General features: G+C 36.0%; 1 protein-coding gene and 1 non-coding gene across 2 annotated transcripts; one reads left to right on the top strand and one right to left on the bottom strand.

Moving 5' to 3' along the window:
- The first annotated feature begins 10,360 nt into the window (after window positions 1-10,360).
- Window positions 10,361-10,467, top strand: LOC126793006 (small nucleolar RNA R71). Its single transcript, XR_007671993.1, has one exon. It is a non-coding gene; the product is annotated as a small nucleolar RNA R71 (small nucleolar RNA).
- A 7,736-nt stretch (window positions 10,468-18,203) lies between these two features.
- Window positions 18,204-20,872, bottom strand: LOC126790497 (FCS-Like Zinc finger 8-like). Its single transcript, XM_050516748.1, has 2 exons — window positions 19,167-20,872; window positions 18,204-18,641 (listed from the first exon to the last, which is right to left on the bottom strand). The coding sequence occupies exons 1-2, from the start codon at window positions 19,946-19,948 to the stop codon at window positions 18,557-18,559; spliced, it is 867 nt and encodes a 288-aa protein (XP_050372705.1). The 5' UTR covers window positions 19,949-20,872; the 3' UTR covers window positions 18,204-18,556.
- Between the last annotated feature and the right edge of the window lie 4,224 nt (window positions 20,873-25,096).

Raw genomic sequence — 25,096 nt, 5'->3', positions numbered from 1 at the left:
GCACTTTACATTTTGGTGTGTCAACCAATTGCATCTTACAGTCTTCACTTGGACTCGATCATCTAGCAACCACCCCTCTACAATTATACAAACATGATCGTTGCAAAAGAAAAAATATACACACATGATGTTACTTAAATACTAGCTACATACTCTTCATCGTCTTGTCTTTCCTCATAATGTTCAACCAAGAGAATTTTGTATAGTGTGTTACTCTTCTTTCCTCTAAACTCCCAACCAGATTTTCAATTAGGTGCTGCAATAGATACCTTTCCATATGTAAATTGCAATTTCAACTAACAAGCAAAATAGAATGCATTTCAATTTTCAAAATATCAATACATGGACTGAAAAACAAAAAAAATGACATAGATTAAAAGAATATCAATCCACCTTCTCGGCAAGAACAAATGTAATAACATTAAAATGAAAGCAAAGCAATTAGAAACATTAGAAAGTAAGCATTGGTCAGTTCCCTTTCCTAGAGCAATAAAGAAAGTTACTAGTACTAATCCTGCATTTTGTCAATAATATATGTTGGTTGTTATAGTTCTTGAGATAATTCAATTCATATATGTAATTAATCAAATGCCTTTCCAACTCGATCAACATGATGAACTAGATCTAATTTCACGTACCCATGATTCTCCCCCCAAATTTATTAGTCTGCAACACACTTCCTTCCCATCCATCATATGGATTACTCCATGTCCTAATGTTGGTCCTCAATTGTTAATTTACAAGGCAATCTTCTAACAATAACATCTAGGCAATGTCTCCCTCACATATGGAGTAGAGTTTGAGGTTATTCTATTATGTAATTTATTATGCTAAGAATCAAAACCATCTAACTAGGGAAGTTTATATCAATGAGAATTCCCCACTGAGAATAGAATTTCATAGGATACTCCTCTTAACTGAAAAAATCCTAAAATTCACGATCTCAAATTCTCAATCCCTCAACTCACCAGAAACAACCAATCTGTCAAAAAATCAGGAAAAAAAAAGAAAGAAAGAAAGAAAGAAAGAAGGAAACGCCCAAATATTAATGGCTTTAATGCTACAAAAGATCATACCAACGGAAGCAAAGGATCACACGACCAAATTTTCTGGAAATCACAATCTTTACCACTCAAATCCCTAATACCCACAACACAATTAATCTCCAATGTTCATAAAAAAGAATAGATTCAATAAACTAACCCCTGAATCAAATAATATATGCAATCATACAAAGAGGAGAATAAATTCGAAACAGATCGAACTTTGACGGTTTAGATAACTTATAGTATTGAAGATCTAGAGAGCTTTTGCGGCTTGGCTAATCAAATGGGAGAAGCTCAGATTGAGGTCATAAACACCGAGAAAAGAATGAGTGAGCTCTGATAGAGAGAGAGAGAATGGATGTGAGATGGAGGGATTAGGTTTTCTTGTAATTTTCTTGTGTTTTGAAGGGTACCCATTGTCATTTTGAAAATATCATTTATTTGCATACACCTTTGTGGCTACGTTTGGTAGAGCTTTTCAGCTATGCGCTTATAAACAAAGCATCATATTGGTATTTGGTAAACTATAAAACACTGAGCTTTTCTAATAAGTCGCGGCTTTTTCAAGCTAAAAGCATAAGGAGCTCCCCCTCCTTTTAGAAGGCAACTTCTGCTTCTTTAATGCGGCACTGTAGCGACGAATTAATGAATTTTTAAAAATACCAATGGGTATCCTTCTAATTTCTCAATTATTACGACCATATACCCTTTTCTAAACAAGCTGCCTTCCTCTCCTTCGTGTTCTCCCTGACTCTGCTACTGTCCTTCATAGACGCCGGATCAAAACTTGTAGGTGAGAGATGCCAACCAAATCCTTGGGCTGCATATGAGGCATTCCAGGTGGTGTACTAATGTCGTTTTGTTTTTTTGGTGAGCTTTCTACTTCTTCGTTCCACGCCGAACCATTAATGATATTTGAGTTTCAATTTAATTTGATTGTTGGGTTTCGATTGATGATATTTGGGTTTCAATTGTTTTGTGTTGACTGTATAATTATTGCTATTGAGATCAAACTAGTCTTAGAACAATGGGTCTAATCTAATTTGATCTATTGCAATTGAACAAACTGGTTAAGTTATTGTTTTATTTTTTTACTGGAGGTTTCTAAATTAATCGTCTGTTGATTATTGATATAGTGTATATTTTGATTGCTAATGTGAAGTTAAAACTGACTCTAGAATATCAATCTAGACTCTGATTCTTATGGTTGTGCGGTGGTGAATTTGATAGTTTTGGAAGTTTATGTTAGTGAATCTGTTTATAGGAGTTGTTCATGTTCAGTCCCAAATATTGATTAGAAATCATATGGACTGTAACTTTAGATATGTTTCTTCTTTGTCAAACAGATCTTGAGGAGCTTCACATCATTGGCATTGATAAATAGGGAATTGCACTGCATTTGCTGTATTACTTCTCACCAGGTTCATCTATTTTGATATAGTGAAACTGATAGGACATTTGAGCTGAGATCAAAAGTATATCAATATAGTGAAACTGATATGCGATGTCTATCAATTCTCAAGGAGGTATGTTACTATGCAACTAATGTAAACATGATAGGAGCACTTTGTGCGACGTTCTTAACAATATTTTTACCTCCATTTGTACTTTGCTTAGCCCTTATTGTTATACTATTGAGTCATTGAGTCGTAGTAAGAGTCTTGGGCGGTATTAGATGCGTTTTTGTGTTTACATAAGTTTAAAACACAGAATTGTTGTAGAGTCTAGTTTGAGTAGGAATCCTCTTGTAGGACTAGGAAACCTAGTTGAATTAGGAGTCTTCATCTTTCTACGTTTTGTTCGCATTAGTGATATTTTGAGAGTCATTCTTCCACTAGGAATCCTTGTTAGGTATCGAAACTAGTTATCTCTTACTTATAATTTTATTTTCTTATTTTCAGATTGGATTTAAGAGATAATATTAGAGAAAAAAAGGAGAAGTCATGCACATGGAGTCCTATCATCAACAAGTCATGCAACAATTAAATAGAAGAGATAAAAAAAAGTAGAGAGAATTAAGAGATGAAGTCCTTGCCGTGGGAAGAAGAAAAGAAGAATGAAGAAATAAATGTGAAGATTAATTAAGTGAAAAGAAGAGAGATTGAGCCATGCATATGCAACCTAAAAGCTAGAAGATGATCATTAAAAGAATAAAATATGGCATGATTTAGGAAATAAAACATGACATAATTTAGGGAATAAAGCATGACATGATTTAAAGGATTAAAGCATGACATTATAATAGGAAGAAAGAGGCAAGTTCAAACCAAGACTACCCTCCCTCTTTCCTCTATATATACATGGCTTCACCTCTCAAATAATATCACTTCTCCTTTGCATTCAAGAGCTAAACCTTTGCCAAAATACTACCTCAAACATCCTTCACCAAAACAACAAGTCATTCTCCCCCATATACAAATTTCATCTCCACCGAAATCACAATTGAAGACATACCTCTAAGGTTCCTACAACGTGTGATTCTCGCAACTCTTCTTCATGGGTTTGTTCGTTTTTGATTTTCTACAATACTTTGTCTATGAAGATTGTAGTATGATGTTTGTGTGGGATTATTGTTTTGTATTAAGAATCAAAATTTTCAGATTATTTTATTGGAATTTTGGATCTTTGCTGAATTGATGGTTTCCTATAATTATTGAGTTTGTATTTTTATTGTTGTGTTCTAATCATTTTTCTCATACTTTTAGATAATTTTCAGATATGTGCATATGAATTTAGTGCTTGGATGCAATCCCTAATATTGTGTTTGAGTGCTAGATTCATCAACCATATTGACATAAATCAAATCATGCCCTAAGTAGGTTCGGTTTGTGTTGATTAAAAATGGTAAAAATTCTGGAAATTTGCATGTGAAACCATGGTGGGTGACGCCACACATGAAACATGTCTCCAACAAAGATTTGGTGCTTAAATGTAATCTTTTTTGATTTCTACTCTAAGTGTTATTGAATTCGATTGCATGCAAATTTAGATTATGCCCTAAGTCAATCTAAATGTTAATTAAAATATTCCATGATTAGATGATCCCCTAAGGTTCTAATTGTATTGGTGTCTAAAAAATATGTAATTGGTCGAATTAGAATGCATGATAGGTTCGAATTTGTAATTATGTGGTGTAATGGTAAATTTGGTTTAAGTTTGTTAAAGAGAAGTCGATCATGTAAATAGTAATTTAGGTTTTATTTTAGTAGTTAATAATTAATCTCAAACCCCCCATTATTTGTTAACAGTAAAAGTTTAGAGTTCCCTTCAATTCCCCGGAAAGAACGATGTCTACTTATTCTATAATAACGATGACATTTTACAAGGTTTATTATAGACGTTTTAATTAACGCTCTATCAACACACGCTTTTTCTGGGTCTGTATATTCCAAGGACTAAAACATCGAGGATACCAGAAATTTCGACCTTCTAAAAAATGGATATTTCGATGGAAATATCGAGGAAATATCGATCTTGATATAATTTCCATAAAACAATTAAAAGTATTTAAAATTATTAAGACTAAATATATATTATAATGTGCATGAAATAACCACAATATCCATCTCAGTTGAGTTGGTTGAGGAGTTGAGGTTCCTCTTAGGTGACCTAAGATCGAATCTCCCCATGTGCACTTTAATTTGTCTCAATTTTCTAAAGTTGGGCGAGATTAAAGCGACAATATCACAATATATCGACAATATCGCGATAAATTCATGATTATCGCGAAATTTCCAAAATATCGTACGATATTATGGTGGTATGTGAAAGATATATCCATGGTCCAAAAAACGATATTTTGCCGAAAATATCGATATTTTAGACCATGGTATATTCCATATTCCCATCAACAATGTTATACTGGAATTTATAATCCTACTTGATCTTAGCTCTGCAATATAGCATGCGATATTGAGATTTAGTCAGTTACTATTAGTTTAATGTGCCTGCGGAAGCACAACTAGCTCTTTTAATTGTTGACATCTTTGTTGTTTGGTATCGAACATTAACAAGATAATCAGATTATATGGAATGAGATTGAATGATCTATTTTGTCCCCTGCTGCATGACTTCCCACTTTGTAAAAATCAAGTATATGTTTAGTTTTATTATCCGTGCTTTTTTCTCATTGCAAATGAGGGTCTCTTGGGAGAGGTCAACTTGTGTTGTTATGAATGTATAGGAGATTTTAAGCTACTGATGCTAATTAGCCAAGAAGAACTCGCATTCATGCCATCTGAGATGTTCAGCTACTGATGCTAGTAAGCCGAGAAGAACTCGCAGTCAGTCTATACATTCAGACAGTGTATAGAAATACACATGTCTATTCTTGTTCAACCTAAATTTCATGGCAAAGAGCTCAAGCTATCGTGCAGATATATTTGTTCACAACCTAAAATTAATGCAATTCGTGGTTTAGATGTATATGTATTGATTTGTTATATTGTAAATGAATGAGAAAGCCATTGTTGGCTGGAAATTTTATGTTCAAATTCTGTCGTGATAGACGTTATATTATTTATTGTTAAAAAATACATTATGTTACTCTATATTTCTTGTGTAAATTATGTTATTGTATATTTCGACAAGCTAATTATCCAATATTCATGATATGATAATATTTTATATGAATATAGAGTGTAGCTCAATCAAGGCACACAAAAAAATTAATGTCCAAATGGGTCATTCAACCAAACAAAAAGCACAATTTAGTTTGAGTTTACCAAACACATTGTCACGGCTTCTGCCACAAACATGTACTTATAAAAACCAGTTTACCAAACACTCAGTTACTTTGCTTATCAGCCACTTATTCTCAGAAATAAGTATAAGTCAACTTTTTTAATAAGCCCAGCTGTACCAAACATAGCATGTGTTTCTCCGGACTTCTACTTATTTTCTAAAGGAAGGGAAAACTAACTTCTACTTATCCCTTCAAAATGGCTATGACTTTTAAGAAAAGGAGGTATTCCATGTGTTTACCAAACACTGATTTCTCCTTAAGTTATGAGATAAGCCCCCAATAAGCCGCGCCAAACGCAACCATAATCATAAGTACTTAAAACCAAAACAACATGCTTTTAGGTAAGTAAATAACAATCACATCACAAAGAGTGAGAATGAAGAACAATGAAAAATACTGGAATTAAAAATACAATAACAAAAGAAAGTCATAATTTACACTTTTTGTTCTTCAACACGCTTGAATTACGCCAAGGAGAACTTAAACTATCACAAACTATGTCTATGGCTAAAGAAAAACTATAAGAACCTAAACAAAGCTAGAGTTTTGTGGAGAGGAGAGAGGACGACAAAAGGAGTAGAGAAGAAGAGAGTTGGTACGGTAAAAAAGAGGTGTCAAACTCCTTAATTAAGTCTCATATATATAGGGAAGAAACTCTATAAAGTTGAATTAATCTTGGCCATTCTTTGAGCAGATGCTAAAGTGATCCAAGGGCTTAAAATAACTTATTTTTTTGTCCATAATTGATCTCAGAATAACTCCAGTAGAAGCCCTATTCGTGGCTGACACCTTCTTTCCTCTCTTGACTAGGATTGTTTTCTCTCTTCATTCTCAGACAGTTTGACCTCTGCTTAGTAAATCGAGCATAACTTCCTCCAAAAAATGATATTACTGTGATTTCAGCGCATTTAGAAACCATACTCATAGGGCTTTCTGTCAATATATTATTCATAATTTTCCTCTAAGTAGATTATCTGCTATGATCAGTCGAAATTGACTGTTCTGCAAAGGCATAATTCTGATTCCGAGTTTTATTGCTCGGTTTGGTCATTTAAACACATATTCTCTTATTTTGCTCCAATGTACCTAAAAAGTAAACTAAGTCAAACTGAACATTATTAAGACAATAACTAAACTAAATGAGAGAGATAACATATTAACAACGTCGCATTATATGCTCCTATTAAATTCCCCCACACTTAATCGTTGCTAGTCCTTTAGCAATGTCAAATAAAAAGACTCAACAAAACAACTCTCATGATCTTAACACTTGTCTCAGTAATCTTTACTCTCATAACATCAAACATAGCACTCAATTGAAATAAACAAGTAGAATTCAAAGGTTAATATGTGGATCTCGATCATAGAACAAGTAAGACATGGTAGAACAATGGTGATATTAAACTCAACATGTTTCAAACAAATCCAAATTCATTCCTCCCAAGGTATGAACTTTTATTTTCTCTCAGAATCATGGCTAATGCTTAAAAATTTTCCACACAGAGAATTTATATATTTGAAGCACATAGTGATACTAATCTAAACCTCATGAAGGATACCAATCCCATGCACAAATGAACCAAAACTATATGCTTACTCTTATGACAATCTCCACAAATCAAGGACTACTCATCTTAAGAATCATGCAGATCTTTATAAGGGGCTGTAACAAGGCTTAGCTAAGGGTACAAATACTTATCAATAAATCACTAAGGTAATCCTGAAGACTTAGCAGAGCACCCATACTCCCTTATGTCACCAAACACCATCAAGGGCCAGATATCATCTTTTTGGGCCCAAGCTTCATTCAAACCATGTGAAAACGAACAAATGGTATAACAAAATAATTTTGAGCCTTCAACAATAAACACAACTCCAATTTCACTACTTCTCTTCTTCTTCTGCCGAAATTTATTCTTTTTTTTTCATTATCACTCCATATTAAAACCAAAATCAAGCTCTGCCAAGCCTCAATGACAAATGTAGATATACAACTATACTATTTTTTTCTCTTTCTTTCTTTTTTATCATAATTTCTCTCTTTTTTCTTCATCATTGTTTTTTTGGCACGCACATATATCATTCTCCACACTTAATTTACATCATCACTCCATATTAAAACCAAAATCAAGCTATGCCAATCCTCGAGGACAAATGTAGAGACATAACTATACTATTTTTTTTCTCTTTCTTTCTTTTTTATCACAAATTTTTTTTCTTCATCATTGTTTTTTTGGCACACACATATATCATTCCCCACAGTTAATTTACATCATCACTCCATATTAAAACCAAAATCAAGCTCTGCCAAGCCTCGAGGATAAATGTAGAGACATAACTATACTAAGCAAAGTAGTAACATGTTGGTGATAAAATACAAGGCTTAATATAGGCCCAAAATGGTTAACTAAAGAGTCCCAAGCCGGGCACAAATATGATACTTAACTGTTTGGCATAAAGTGGTGGTAATCCTACAAAAATCCAACAATCTTTTTTACAATCAGAGCATATTATGACATAAAGTCTCAATAATCAACAAGAGCAAGTTCTAGTAAATTTTAGAGTCCATTCAAAAGCTATGGCATGCAAATTGATCAAGTATAAAGATAGTGAGGTTACAATGAGTATATCCAAGGAAAGATAGATTGATCACTCAGAATAAAGACACATATATAGCTCAAATACTCACATAGGGTTAATATGAATCAAACTTGTTTTAACATGCTCATTTTGTACCAATGTTTCAATTCCTCATCTACTACAAGTTTGTACAATTTCCAACAAAATTAATTAACCACCGAATAACAATTAAACACCATTTCAATCTTGTGATCATCAATCAGCCATAATTTCAAAGATTAATATCGTCATAGACTCAATAAGGGCTCATAAGACTTAAAAGAAATTTTTTTTTTGTTTTTGATATTTTCTGATTTTTTTATTGTATGACTAACAAATATGTAAACCCTTCATCCACACTTAAATCACGCATTGTCCTCAATGAATGACAAAAATATATGACCCAACGTAAGGAAAAAAGAATAGAGGAAGGAAATTAAGACACAAGAATAAGAAAAGATGAGAAAAGCTCCCCCATGTTTACAATCCAACAACCTACATTCCAGGCTTCATCACACTTTCAGGTGATCTCGGATCATTAAGGCAACAGTGGGAATAAAAAGATGGTGCTGCAAGCTATCCAACCATATAAACTACGTCTTCTAACTTTAAATGAAGAGAAAGTTATGCCTCTACAAAATGGTCAGGAAAAACATAGTCATAGAATCAGAAACTGGAACGATCTTCACTTTTTGATACCTGATTTACGGTGACTTAATTGCCAGAATGGAAAATGATCTGAATGATAATTGGAGCTAACACAACAAGCTTTCCACCGGTATGTGGCACATCTGCCCATATAGGCTGGAAGTCTTCCCTGTTTTGCTGTTTTCCGTCTACAACTGCATAAATCCTCAATTCATGACATAACCTTACTGCCTTCAAATCGAGACTTCCAAATCTAGTTCTGAAAAAAGCTACAGAAACTAGACTCAAAAGCCTTTCTGTCCATATAAAGCACAGCTTCTAAGTTAGTCCAAACTGTGAGATACAAATTGTCAAAGTGGACGGACTACTTCTGCCAGAATCTGTTCTAGACGAAAATATTTTCTCTGCTTTCACTTTTTCTCAAAAACTACCCTACATAGGCACAAAACACATCAAAAAGAACAAAAACACTAACCAAATAGAAGAGTAGAGGATAGAGATAGAAATTTGGTTGCCTCCCAACAAGCGCTTAAGTTTAGAGTCATTTAGCCTAGACCTTGTACCATCGAGCTTTCACTTCTGGTCGGAACCAGGATTGATGTTTGTGTTACTCGAAAGCTTTCCACTTTATGATATCTTTTCCATGAATTCCAAAACTTGTCCCATGTGCTTCTTTAGCTCCGTTATGTCATTGGCGTGAGTCTGTTGACCTACCATAAGTGCTTGAGTAGTACTAATTAATTCATGTTGAAATTGAGCAAGAGACTTTAAAATTTCATCATAGTTAGGAACAATGGAAATCGAAGGTATAAAGTAATTTGGGACAAAATTTTGAGGAACCTGGGGTCTCATTAACAAACTTGGAAGGCGTTGGAGCACTTACCCTAAACAGGAAGGGTTCTGCACATTGCTATTGTTGGACCAACGAAAATTGGGATGGTCTCTGAGCCCAGGGTTGTATGTGTTGGAGTAAGGGTCATATTTTGGTCTTTGTTGCCCCATAAAACTCACATGTTCTTGAGAATTTTCCTTAGAACCAATGTTTAAGGCATTGACAATTGCATCAAGCTTTCTCTCCAATGTTGTTATTTGGTTCCTTGTCTCGATCTCATGAACGTTAAGACCTTTTCCTCGTCACCTCTTGGTGCTAAATTGCAAGTTGTTGTCCGCCAAGTCATCAATAAGATTATATGCCTCCTGACTAGTTTTGTTCATGAATGTGCATCCGGAAGCTGAATCCACCATGCCTTGGTTCACTGTGTCCAACCCATTATAGAAGTATTGAACTAAATCCTTCAAAGCAAAGCCATGATGTGGACATTTCCTTTGTAGCTCTTGGAATTCCTCTCATTCTTTATATAAAGTATCACCATCCTTCTGAATGAAGTCATGAATTTCCTTTCTAAGTTTCTTGGTGAGTTGAGCTGGAAAGAATTGCTTCAGGAACCTCTTAGTCATGGCATCCCATGTGGTGATAATACCTGCAGGTAAAGAGTAGAGCCAACGTTTAGCATCATCCTTTAAAGGAAAAGGAAACAAAAGTAGCTTAAGACTCTCAAGAGTTAGATTATTTAAGGTTTGCAATCTGTGTATATCTAGAAACTCCCTAATGTGGACATTAGGGTCCTCAAATGATGATCCTGAATACTTAAGTAATTGCCCAAGTAATTGAATCAGTATGGAAATGCTCCATCAGGTGGAGTATAGGCAATGCAAGATGGTGAATCAGAGGCAGTTGGAATGTAATCATCCTTAAGTGCCATCTCAGTTTTTGGTGGTTCTTGTTCTTCATCACTATTGTACTCAGACGATCGTGGGAAAGTTGGTGATTGTGGTGCTTGCTCTTCTTGTTCGTCCTCGCCTTATGAAGATGTAGAACTTGTCGTGGTAATGGTAATAGGCAACGAGGTTGCCTTCTTTTGCTTCCTATTTAACCTGCACGCACGTTCTATCTCAGTGTTTAATGGAATGAGGTTGCCTTGAGCAACTTTTTGAGTATGCATGCACCTTCAATCTGTGAGAGTGATACTAGGCCTCATCATTTAACCCGCGGATCCGAAAAGCCCGTGGTGGCCCGCAAGCTCGATGGACTTTTACCCGGCCCAGCCCGCGAGAAATCCTGCCAAAGCCCGCATTCGTATATAAAAGCCGGGCTTAGTTTAGTGGTGTGAAATCTAGCCCGGCTCGCCAAATGCCCGCAAGGCCCGGCCCATAAAAGCCTACCAAAAAGTAAAATATTATACATGCATATAATATATTATACATATATCAATTATATGTCTTTTTTGATAATAAGTGTACATAAAATATTATATATGTTAATAATACTAAATTTAAATTTTTATATTTCTTTATATTATAACTTTATACTAGATTTAAAATAAAATTGTAGCATTATGAAGCAACTATATGAAGTATATCAAGTAAACTTCTCGGGATTAATTGACACCAGCTGATGTTATCGGTACTAATATTTAGAGACCATGTTAAAACTTCATCTAATTCGGACGGTAGCTACGAACGGTCAAACAATGTCCAAAATGGACGAAATGTTTACGAGATCCCTAAATATATATATCGATCACATCTGTTGGTGTCGATCAACCATATTTGGAACTAGAGTTGTCAATCGCCTAAGTGTCCACTAATGTATCATAACTTTTATATTAGATTTATATTAAAACCATCACATTATGAAGCAACTATATGAAGGAAACTACTCAGAATCAATCGACACTATTCGATGTGATCGGTATATATATTTAGTGACCATTTTAAGATTTCATCCAATTCGGACCTTGTTTGACCGTCGAAATTGCCGGTGAACCAAAAACACCACTAATATGTCATAAGGGAGGACGCATTACCAAGATGCGAATGCCGAAAGTTGTTTACATATTTGAAATCACCTAATTTTTGTCACCAATCATACGTGGTCGCAATGAGGAAACTCATTTGACAAAGCTCTGGTCAATGAGGTTTTATTATGTCAAAACGCATATTTTTTGGTTGACCATAGGTACGGACGGTCAAACCATATTCAAAACTAATGAAATTTTTACATGGTCCCTAAATATATATATCAATCACATTTATTGGTGTCGATCGACAATATTTACAAACTAGAATTTACATCTGATTTTTTTAGAATGTTTTCTAATAATTCTTTTACTGTTCCAAACCCTTAAATAAGAGTATAATATTTTTTTCTAATACAAGCCCGCAAGGCCCGTCCCGTAAAAATACGCAAGGCCTGGACCGCAAAAACCCACTTTAGGTGGACGGGTTTGAATTTTCATATTTATGAAAATACTCAGCCCGACCCGTCACTTATTTAAATATACTAAGACCCGGGCCCGCTACTCATGGGCCGGACCGAACTCGGCCTGTTGACGAGTCCTAAGTGATAGAAATAAAGTTAGTCTCAGCCCATAGTGAAAGTACAAGTTCGGAATTTAAATTAAATTTACAAAATGTCACAGGAAGTTCAAACTTTAATTACATGGCACATAAACCTTAATTAAGTTAGCAAACACGTACACGTTAGCTTGTTAGGGTAATTACTGATATACATGATATAGGTTAGCATGTGAAGTCAGAGATGTCACAGAGTCAAGTACACAACCTACAATTATGATTTAAGGAACATGATATCTACGAATCAGTAGCTAACAAATATCTTTTTTTCTTTTTTCTTTTTTGTTAAGAACAGAAACATCACAAAAATCTTTCATACTAAAGCATGCATGATCATAGAATTCACGAATATCAAATGAGCACACAATGTCAATTAAGCACAGTGTAACAGACAAACAATTATATTTACAGACAAGAATACAATATATATTTACAACAAATTAACGCAAAATCAAGTAAGGGATTTTTCAATCCCCAGTAACGGCGCCATTTGATGAACGTTTTTTAAGACCATAAAAAACCCTGTAGAAGATAGTATAATGTAATTAAGAGTATCGTTATAGGTCGGGAATTGAGGGTACTTTTCAAGATAGAGCGTTAATAAATAAATATACAATATTCACATATATACAAGAGGTTTAAAAGAATTTGAGATTGTGATTATGATTTTCAATTCATACGAGAAAGAAATAAATTATACACATATATATAATTGATCATCCTTAAGCGCAAACAAAACAAAGAAAAACACACATACGAGAATCTAGCAACCCTAGGCATATTTATTTCGTGTCTAAGTCAAATTCAAGAGAAAACAGCCCATGCGGCCAAGTAATCTCTCATGTATATAATAACTATCTCAACTACCCGAGAACACCTCTGACTATACTAGAGAAATTTCATGTAACACAAAACACACTCCATGTTACATGAATCATTAAGTACAAGCACAATTTGGACATACTAACACACAAATCCGAGCATGCCTTTGACAATTTATACATTAGTATGTAACCTATGATTAATCTCTACCAATTTTACTTAGATATGCGCACGCCGCTGACAACCTAAATCATTGATACATTCCAGATGAAGCACATATAATCATAAGTACTTAAAACCAAAACAACATACTTTTAGGTAATTAAATAACAATAACATCACAAAGAGTGAGAAGGAAAAACAATGAAAAATACTGGAATTAAAAATAAAATAACAAAAGAAAGTCATAGCTTACACTTTTTGTTCTTCATCATGCTTGAATCACACCAAGGAGAACTTAAACTATTACAAACTATGTCTATGGCTAAAGAAAAACAAAAAAACCTAAACAAACGCTAGAGTTTTGTGTTGAGGAGAGAGAACGACAAAAGGAGCAAAGAAGAAGAGAGTTAGTACGGCAAAAAGGAGGTGTCAAACTCGTTAATTAAGTCTCCTATATATATGGAAAAAATCCTATAAAGTTGAATTAATCTTGGCCCTTCTTTTAGCAGATGCTAAAGTGATCTAAGGGCTTAAAATAACTTATTTTTCTGTTCATAATTGATGCTCAGAAAAACCCTGGTAGAAGCCATATTCGTGCCTCATACCTTTTTTCCTCTTTTGACTATGATTGTTTTCTCTCTTTATTCTCACATAGTTTGACCTCTGCTCAGTAAATCGAGCATAACTTCCTCCAAAGAATGATATTGCTGTGATTTCAGTGCATTTGGAAACTAGACTCGTAGGGCTTTCCATCAATATATTATTCATAATTTTCCTCTAAGTATATTATCTGCTATGATCCGTCGAAATTGACTATCATGCAGAGGCAGAATTCTTAGTCCGAGTTTGATTGCTCATTTTGTTCATTTAAACACATCTTCTCTTATTTTGCTCCAATATACCTAAAAAGGTAAACTAAGTCAAACTGAACATTATTAAGACAATAACTAAACTAAATCAGAGAGATAACATATTAACAACATCGCATTATATGCTCCTATCACGATATACAACTGTTCTTTGGTAATAAACTCAAATTGAATTAAGTTTGCATATTTTATGACTAATACAAGCATAACAATAGACAACATACAAAACTAAACTTTATCTTTGCCCTTCACATTAGGGCCTGGAGCATACCATTCAACTTGGAGACTTGGGAACCCACCTCCGACTTTCACTTATACCTTCTCTTTGGATTTGTTTAGAGAGCCATAAAGTCTACCCTTCTTCATCTTGGTCAATGGAGGCTTCAATCAGCTCCACAAGTGTGAGCGATTTTCCTCTCTTCTTCCGCTTTAGAGTGATGATTGGATCATCCATGCCCAAAGAACCCTCCTAGAGCCTAGATGAAGAAACAACTATCAACCCATTAGATGGGCCCAGCCCTTCCAGCCCATTTCCTCTAGACTCGGTCAAAAGAGAATGAGGAGTCAACCGGCTCAACCCAGCTTCCCTCAACCTTGGCACACTTTCCCCAGGCCCAACCTCCGCAACAATTTTCCAGTCTGAACGCAAGAGGCATAGAATGTCCTAATGAGAAATCAAAAATCGAGTTCGCACGGATCTGATGCCGAATGTCGAAAACCACCCGAACCCATTGATTTTCTCCTTATGCAAAGCTACAAGATCAGACCGCACATACACCCCCAAGCCATCCCCTATACGACGTAGGGTGTTCTCAGTGATAATTCCAATCATCAACCCAGTCACCCCCACCCGTGCTTCCCTAACATGTAGGGGCACATCCTCCACAAATCGGAGTCTGTCATAGGCTGCCACGAGCAACATCGAGTTGTTATAAAACCAAGGGCTGGATTCAAGAACACAGTTTCTCTCTCCCAAATCGATGAATTGGAAGATGAACACACCCTATTCTTCTTCCCGCACCAAGATCTTATTCTTGAGTTCTCATATTCACGAAACTACGGCGATGAAAAGAGGAATCAACACTTCTTGAAGGAGAGAACTTGCCACAAAGGTAGAAGAAGGGATCGTTGTCCCCATTGAGCCTCACAGGCTCCACAGTTGCCGCTGGGTTCATTAGCGCCGCCGCCATCTTGGAAAGATCTCGATCAGTGACGCCACTGGAGAAACCCCAGCAGAGAGCGACACAGCCGACTTAGTTTCCGCCTTCCACAAAGTGAGAGATTGGAACTTCGACTCACGAACAAGTAGTAAAAGCATTTCAATTGTTTACTTGACTAGAAAATCACATACAAATCATCTGGACTCCAACATACGATTAATTAAAAAGTCATCATTTACATGTTGCCAGCTGAATTCTAATGCAATAACAAAATTTCTGTCACAAGGTACTGAACTTTTAAAGGTACTGAATTTTTTACTGAACTTTTAAAGGTACTGAATTTTTTAAGATATGTTAGAAGTTCTTGAAGCACCTAAATCCTATAACTCATGATCACGAAATTATTGATATATATATAAGAAGTTCTTGAACCATCTAAATCCTATAGCTTATGCAGTTATGCTATTCACAAGTTATTCTTCTCAGCTGTAGGTGAGGTAAAAGTCTAGTACTCCAGTTTGGCAAGATACAAGTCTCACTCTGGTTTGGTCAGTTTGTTCAATAAGTCCATCACATTTGGTTCAGGTCATTTGTATTTCCCCTTATCATCAAAGAAAATAACACAAAACTCATTGAATTAGTAGGCCTTCCGTCTCCCTCACTCTCCATCAATATATGAAAAATTCTTAGGTAGGGACTCATCCCCAATCAACTTCATGAGATTGAACAAAACTCTTTAGTGTCAAGATATATATGGTGTGATTCTTTGTTCATAAATCTCTTTCGTGTCAAGATATATATCGGTATACTTGTTTGTTCGTAGTTGTTGATTGATCAATATAAACCGTTTAATACTCTACACCGGGCTGCCTGTAGTGTAGGATTAGCAGTTAACATGAGCACCGGGGTGGCGGTGTTGTGGATGGGCGGAGCACTGGTTAGCATTTCAGCACCAAGACCATCCTAGCTGGAATACTAAGTTAACGATCGTGATGCGAAAATTCTTCCCTTCACAGGGTGAAGGTTCACTTGTCTTACGTGGCATAATTACAGCCCCTTCTTTAGTAATTGACTGAATCTAACGTTAGTCAATAAACTTCTGTTAACGTTTTTTTGAATACAAGTAGAAAATAAAAGATCACGGTCATAACACAACATGTGGGTATGTAGGTGAAATCAACGAAAACTTCCCAAACAAAATTCATCTTTTTACTTGTTGAAGGCCTTGGTGAAATTACCGAGACTGGGTTGGACTAGAAGAATGCCTGATCGAGCAACCCGCCGCCGTTGACGAATCTCTGAGTCATGGAAACCAGAAAGAACCACCAAATGGGTGACCTCTTGGTCGACGACTGCGTCGTAGGCGGAGGTGTCAACAAGAATACAAATGAACCATCCTCCTCTCCAGTAGATCAAGATGACGGCGATGAAGTAACTGCTTGGATCGGGAGACGAAGTCGAAGACCGCCGCCTAATTGATCTCGGTGGCGAGAAATGCCGGGGCGAGGATGATGAATTGGGGGATTTGAGAAGTATATGATTGGGTTTCTATATACAATTGGGTCTTTGTTCGGTGGAAGATTGAACATGTTAAGGATATGGATTTTGGGTAGTGGTCTGCGGCGGCATCGGTGGTGGTGGTGTCTTGAATATTCCACTCAGCTTTGCTCAACTATAATCATTTTGTTTTTAAAAATAAAACATTGATAAAAACACTATTCCCCCATTATCCATTATCCAGGGCTTTGGAGTCGGGTCGGGTTTCCGGCATGTCGACTCTTGGGTGGATTTAAGGCTTCTGAGTTTTGGCGGAGAAGATATGGCGGGTTGATATTCGGAGTAGGGTGGGTCGGGGATATGAAGTAGAGAAACATCTATCATGCTTCATGCTTGAACTTGTAAATTTTGGTTTGTGTTAAAATCATCTGCAAACAAAAGAGAGAATATAGATGGCTATGGTTTTTGTTCTTTTCCAGTAGAAAGTGGGATTGCTTAAATGACCCATATCCACGGGGTTGTATCAAATCAAATTATACTTCTTCTCCTCTTCATCGTCAATTTTTTCTCTCTCTCCTAATCTTCTTCTCCTCAAATCCATATCCTGCTCAATCGGGTTGGCGGTCTTGGTCGAACTCAAGCTATCAATGTCGACACCCATGATTATCTTTCGGATCGTCGTCAGGTAAATCGAGCCGCAACGACCTTGTTCTGATGTGGGAGTCGCCGGGGAAGGGAAGTTACAGAAGTTCAAAAGGGTCTGGTGTTGAAACTATCCTAAGCTCGCCTACAGCGCGCCGTTAGTGGTTATGTGGGTGAATGTTCACAAGGTGGACCAAAGAACCTCCGTGATATATTTATGATGTGTATATATTATGATGTGTATATATTTAGAACCTAGCTTCCTTTATGCAGAATTATTCCCTTGAAATCAGCCCCATAAACTTTGCACTAAAGTATGCTCTCTTGCTTAGTGTCCTATTCAAACTGCCCGGAATAAAAACTCAGAAAAAGAGTAGGCATTTTCATCATGAGTAGCAACAAGTGTAGAAACAGACACCGTTTTATAAAAGGAGAAGAGCATCTTACCTATACCTAGGCATTGGCACACACTCTGGTCCAAAGATAATGTAAGCTTTTGTCAGGCATCATGATCACCATCATCAGCATAACCAAAGCTGGGAAAATAATCCAAAAGACTAAGAGACAAATGCCACAGTTGCCAGATCCAACACCAATTTCATTACTCAATTCATAACAATTCCAAATGTACATACATCTCAGCCCTGCATTCCCTCTTCACCTCTCTCTACAAGGAGGGGGGAGCTCAGAAAACTATTACAAAACCAAAAGAAAAGGATGCATTTTCCCAGAAAAACTTCAACTGCCATCTTTGTCTTTCATGAGGGATTTGTATATTTGTGTCACAGAGACTATTCCTTCCCTATTATTTAGCAACAAAGAAGAAATTAACAGAAGTAGCCTATGGTGAAGGACTTATTAAGCACTTTTTGGTTTCTTTTCTTCTTTCAGTGAAGTGTTTCTGTCGGGAACAATTCCCATTAAACATCATCAGCTCCCTTCTTCTTCTTCTTCTTCTTCTTCCAACACCATCTCCTGATAACGGCACTCACTGCTGCAGAAAGCCTTCTCACCTCTGCAGCAACCAACAAGGAATTAGCATGCGTTCAACCCTCAAATGGAACATACCAGATGGCCATGTATCCAAAAATGACCGAGAAATATAAAAATGAGGAAGGATTTTTATATAGTTAGACAAATGACAAGTTAACCTGCAAAATAAGAAAAGCTTTGGAAATTCAGATATAGTCTGTCATCAGTGTCAATGTGTCGTGTTATCCAAACGATGGAAATGTAGATCTATAATACTAATATGCTATAGTAATGCCAATCAATTACCAATTGCAATATACTATGAATTTAGGATCCTAGTATAATATACACCAATCATCTACTAGTATCATATATAAAGATTCTAATCCAAATTTGAGTAAAGTCTCAAGCCTGACAATATAGCATTATAGCATAAACAACCCACCAACCATTCAAACACAATAAAAAGAAAAAACTAAAACCAACAGCAGCAGAATGAAACTATAGATCAAACTAAGAAACCCACAAAGATTAAACAAATTTGATAGATTAGAAGAACAAGACCAACCTGTACATGTAAATATCTTTGCCCTGACCAAGATTCTTCTTGCAACGGTAGCAAAAGCCGAGGAAACTCTCGGACGGGTAACTTGAAGAGTTTTCCTGGCGGGATGGGGAAAGTTCAGGCACACCGTCACAGCTCTCCACGACGCAGTTGTCAAAGATATGAGTAGTTCTCGGATTTGGCCCATGAGAAATGACACAAGTGTAATCCTCAGAAAGCTCCATTTCACTAACAGAGAGACACCCTTTGAAAACCTGAGGCGAAACTGGAGTCTCATTGCCAGAACCGACAGTCCCAAATGGGGATCGCATAGCCGGAGACTGAGATAGGCCGGAAGAGAATGGACCTCCTGAATTAGTCCTTTCGATTCCGAAAACAGCTTCGAGTTTTGGTGAATCAGAAGGGGAAAGAACAGAGGATGACAGAGGAGGGATTTGAATCTTGAGTTGTGAGCCAAAAATGACCATTCGAGTTTGGGGCTTTGATGGTTTTGGATCAGAGCCATCATCATCAATAAGAGCATCAACAATGGCAAGGCCAATGCCTTTGGTGTCTAATTTGTCCCAGTGACGTTTGGTTTCGGGTTCTGGGGTTTTGGGTGTGTTTGACTCCGACCAGAATGGATTTCTTAGACCAAAAAATGGCTTAGTTTCAAGAATAGAAGTTGGGCTCCTAACAACTTCAGTTTCAGTGAACGGTTTTGAGGTGAAGCTAGTGAACAATCTTGGAGCAGAGAAGAAAGATGAAGTGGGTCTAGGAGAAGGCAGAGAGCTATTGTCCGCCATTACAGAGCTTCCAAAACTAAACAAACCCTCTGCAAAATCAAGAACAGAAACTACAGAATCCACCAAAAAATGGAGAACCTGGCAAATTGGAACTCACACTCAATTAAAACACAATTAAAAAACCAATCAGGTTCTTTACAACTCTGTAAAGAAGGAGAAAACCCCAGAAACCAGAAATTACAAAAAAGATTCCTTGGGAACTATTCTCTGCTACAACTCTGTGACCTCCATTTTCTTCTTCTTTTTCGAAAGGACTGTCGACAGAGAAACCCAGTAGAGGGAGAAACTGAGTAAGTATCAAAAATAGAAAGAGCTGAGTTCACACAGTTCTTCCGCGACTTTCACGCTCTTCTTTCTCTAAAGCTCTCTCTGTTCTGATGTGAATCAATCAATCAGAGAAAGAGAGAAAGAGAGAAAGAGAAAGAATCCGAAAGCAGCTGAAAGAAGAGAGGCCCAAGAGTCGTGATCGAAGGACAAAACGTGCATGCATCATCAGATATCTGAACAAAGAAAGTTTGTATTTTTGTTCCTTCTTTTGTTTGGGCAGAATTCCTCTCCAACTTTCTCAGCTTTTGTTTTACCCTTCCCACAATTTACTCAGCTAAATTGGTTTTGTGTATCAGAAACAGAAAGAGAGACGACGATTCTTCAGGGTTGGGAGCGAGACACGATGATAAACCAGGATTAGGGAGTTGAACACGAGTTTGGGGAATTAATCCCAGAATAGGTATAAGAGGAGGAGTGGTGATCATCATGAACCATGATCATCTTTATGTGTGTGGGACTGTGGGGGAGTGGCGGTCATATATCTTTTTACTGTGCCTTTTCTGGCTGCTTTATTTGCCCACTAAAAATCAGTTTCCCATCATCACTCCCTGAAAGATCGACATGAAGTTGCAGAGAGAGAGAGAGAGAGAGAGAGAGAGAGAGAGAGAGCGAGACATGAAGTCAGTCCACTCTCAAGCATGCTCTCCATGCTTGTAGATTTATTTTCGATTCGTCTCCACCGTCCTCTCCGATCTACGACCCTACTCTAACCGGAGGGAGTGGCATCTCCGCCTCAAGATGCTTATAACCAGTCAGGTCAAGCTCATCTTTTATAACCAAGGGCAGCGCCGATCGTTGAATTGAAAGAAAATAGGTTTTGTTTGATGATTTTTTGGGTTTTGAGTGGTTTTTGTTCACTGCGGAGACGAGGACGTGAGAAAGAGAGATGAGCAGTGATAGAGTATGTGTTTATACGAATAAATTAAAGAATTGGCAGAAGCCTTGAGCTATGTCAAATTTGACATAAGAGGAGGCAATGTCAAATATACATGTAATTAATTGTAGAATGGGTTGGAGGGGTTTTACAACGTCAAATAAGAGTCGTTGAGCTGAGATGTTAAATATAGCACAACGGCTGGAGATGCTCTTGTCCGTAGTGGTGCTAGCTATTAATACAATATATTTTCGTTGTATCACCGCTTTGATAAAATAAATAGAGTAGCAAATGCAACACTCTTTGTACACAAGTGCATGTCAGAAGATATTTTAATTTGGGTTTAACCTCTATGTCCCTCATGATTCTACTGAATCTCGTAAGGCCCATAAAATGCTTAACACAATCACGTAGTCGTCTCTGGTCTCCTATCACACTACCAACCGCGTTCAGGAAGATATAATTCAGATATACCAGTATATTCCTCTCTAATGCCTAAGTAAGTCATAGTTCACATTCTTCACTATATTGTTTAGTCTAATGTAGAGAGACAATCACTAGGCCAAAATATCAAATAAACAATAGTTGGTAGACAATGGACGCCATAAAAACCATTGTCTGAAAAGTCAGACAATGGTCTCAAAATAACCATTGTCTAAATTTTCAGCTGGACACTGATTTTGTAAGTACCATTGTCATATGTTGTTTAGGAAAATGGTTTATATCTCGGCACAAAAAACATTGTTATGGATATGATTTGAGACAATGGTCTTAAAACTGGACATTGTCTAAGCTCGTATTGTGGACAATGGTTTTTTTCTATCATTCTGGGTATTGTCTAAACCACTTCAGACAATTTCGGTTTTACATTAGTTGGGTTCGAGCTTTAAATTCATTATTTCAATAGATTATTAACAATGCTTTTTTAAAACAAAATCATTGTCTTAAAAACCCTAGCTATCCCCACTTAATAGATTTCCCTCTCACTAATAGAAACCTACTCTCAAACCAGCGAGTGAGGCTTCTTTCTTCTCTCTCACCCCCAAATCGCAACCCCAAGTTTTTCTCACCCCCGAACCGTAACCCCAAATCTCTTAGTCTCTCGGTCTCTCCTCTTCAACTCTTTGAACCCACCCCCTCTCTCTCTCTCTCTCAATTGTGTACCATATCTCCCAAATTCACCTAATGAAACCCTAAAATCCTAATTGATGATTAGTCAGGCTCCTCAGTCTGTGGCCACCTAGAAGCAACAACGTCTTTCGACTCGCCATGGCAGACATAGCAAATGCTTCAAGTTGCTAAACGTATTTATTCTGTTGTTGTTCTTAGTTTCCTAAACGTAAATGGTCAAATGACTCAAGTGTAACTCATGCTATTTTATATGGCTCTGTTCTCTTACCAGAAATTACTAATGTTGATGGAAATGTAACCGAACATGAGCAAACTTGTAACTGAGCAATCTGTCATGCTCCTTGTAGAAATTGTTTCTAAACTTTTTGTTCTGTTTGGCAGGTGAACCTTTTATGTATGACATCTAAGAGGTTGAGGTTAGGTTTAGACAAAGCTAGTTTTGATAGTTTCTTGAATATCTTATTTGTATGGGTGAATGCACCTTTTAAATTTTAATCTCTAATAAAAATTCAGGTTTTTGAATTATAATTTTTACTATGATGCATAGCGACTTCAAGAACAATTACAATTAATGTATCAGGTATCATCTCTCTCTCTCTCTCTCTCTCATACATGATTATGCTCATATTATTCATGGCCTTCATTGATTGTGTCATGGACCCCTTCTTGTCATTAAGTTAAATGTATGCATCTGCTAACAATTAATTGTTTGAAATTTATTTTGTTGTTGGATTAAGGAATGGGTGAGAGGAAGAGGAAAACTATTGTGCTCATGTTAGATAAGTCATATGCTACTTCTGGTAATTGTGTTCTCTAGCAATAATTTAATAAGTATGCCATTTTGTTAATAAAATGAACTATTTATATTGCAGGCTTTGTCAACACTAAGTTTATCTCACAAGGTGATCTTCTTCGAACTATCACATATTTGCAGGTAAATGTTTTGTTCAGTTGATGAAGAAGCGCTCTTCCTTGTGAATATTCTATTGTTTGAATTAGATCAATAGTCATCAATGATCTAATATTTGGCTTAAAGTGTAATTGGACATTGTATTTTGATCATCCAAAACTGATGCCTGTCTAAACTGATATTTCTAGGGTAAGTACAAACATTACAATCATTTTACACAAGATCATTTAATTGATATGTCTTAATTGCTGCACATTTGTAGCAAAAATGAGGACTATTTCTAAATTTTTTTCAAGGTGTTTTGGTAGAGGGTTGAAGTTGCATCCATACTCCACGTGCTACTCAATATAAGGGGTCCTAGTCTTGACAATGATATTATGCAGATAGTAATGGATACTTTACATAATTATGTTAGTAGTTTCTACTTAACTTCATTCTTTGTGACTCTCTTTCTTACTTCTTTGGTTCATTAATTTTTTAATTTTTTTTATCAGATATGCCTTGTTCATGCATGTGGTAAGAGGGGCTGAAGAAAGGAACAATGTTATCAAAGGTTATTTGTAGCTAGTGGATCAGAGCATATGATAGTATTTTGGGAAGTCTCCTAGTATTATTTAGTTATTCTAATTTTTTCTCTTCAATGTACATATACAATATGTTAAAAGAATAGGTTGAGATATTTGTGCCAATTGGCTTCTTGTAGTGCAATTGATTAAGTTGTAAATGTAAGAATATTCTTCACTTGCGAAACTGTCCAAGTTATGTTTCTTTTTGTGGAAGAAATTATGATTCAAATGAAAAATGATTCAATTCAATTGGATGAAACCAAAAACATTGTCTATAGTTAAAGATATGCAATAGTCAAAATAAAAGAGAGCATTAATCAAATTGATTAAAAACTATTGTCTAAGATGAACTTTACGCAATAGGCACACTGGAAGTGTGCCATTGTTAAATAGACATTATTACAATGCTTGTAAACTAAAAAGCGTTGTTTCTTCTGGTGTTCAGACAATGCTTGTTTTAGCCATGTCCATTGTTTAAGTTGGGTCATAGACAATGTTTTCAGTGCATTGTCTGAACCATCAAAGAGACAATTATTCAATAGACAATTGTAAAACCCTATATTAGACAATGACTAAAAATCATTGTGAACCTCGATTTTTGGCCTAGTGAATGATTACCCTCAAATGGAGATTTGTTGCCATTGTACAATTCTATGCGAGAGTCCTTCTGAGAGTATCTCCAACAACTTCTCCATAATTTTTCTTAAATAGAGAAGTAAATTTCAAAATCTCAAAAAAAATTATGCTTAAACTCCAACAGCTTCTCTATTTTGCAGATTTATATATTTATAACGACAATAAATTATTCAATTTTTTAAATTTATTATAACCATAAATAATTATATATTTTTATATTATTGACTTGTAATAAATTATTCAGATTTTTTATTGGTTGTAATCTAAATTTGAGTTGTTGGAGAAAGTGTAAGCATTTAATATTTTGTTATGTCATTTTTTACAGATTGCTGCAAATATAGATAAAATATTATTCTCTCCTTACTTTCTCTATTTTGTAGAATATGATAGAGAAGGTGTTGGAGTGAAAATTGAGTGATTTTTCTCTAAAATCCAGGATTTCTCTAAAATACAGAATCTGTTGGAGATGCCCTAAATTGCCACTTTATGTGGGACTAGGATTTGTGATACGCCCCGAATCTTTTACTCTTATAATTTTATTTTTACATTTTATCGGGAGTCGTACTAACTGTAGGAACTCTAAATATTGACTTTTCGATGCGGGAGTTTTTCGGGAAAACTTCCTCCACGAAAGTGCTAGTGCTCGTCGATACGAATTCGTAGACACATGGTACGCCCAAATTGGAGTTCGTATGAAAAAGTTA

Source organism: Argentina anserina, chromosome 4 (genome assembly GCF_933775445.1).
Source record: "Argentina anserina chromosome 4, drPotAnse1.1, whole genome shotgun sequence".
Classification (NCBI taxonomy): domain Eukaryota; kingdom Viridiplantae; phylum Streptophyta; class Magnoliopsida; order Rosales; family Rosaceae; genus Argentina; species Argentina anserina.
The sequence above is the reverse complement of the archived record's forward strand: the minus strand, read 5'-3'. Positions and strand labels throughout refer to the sequence as shown.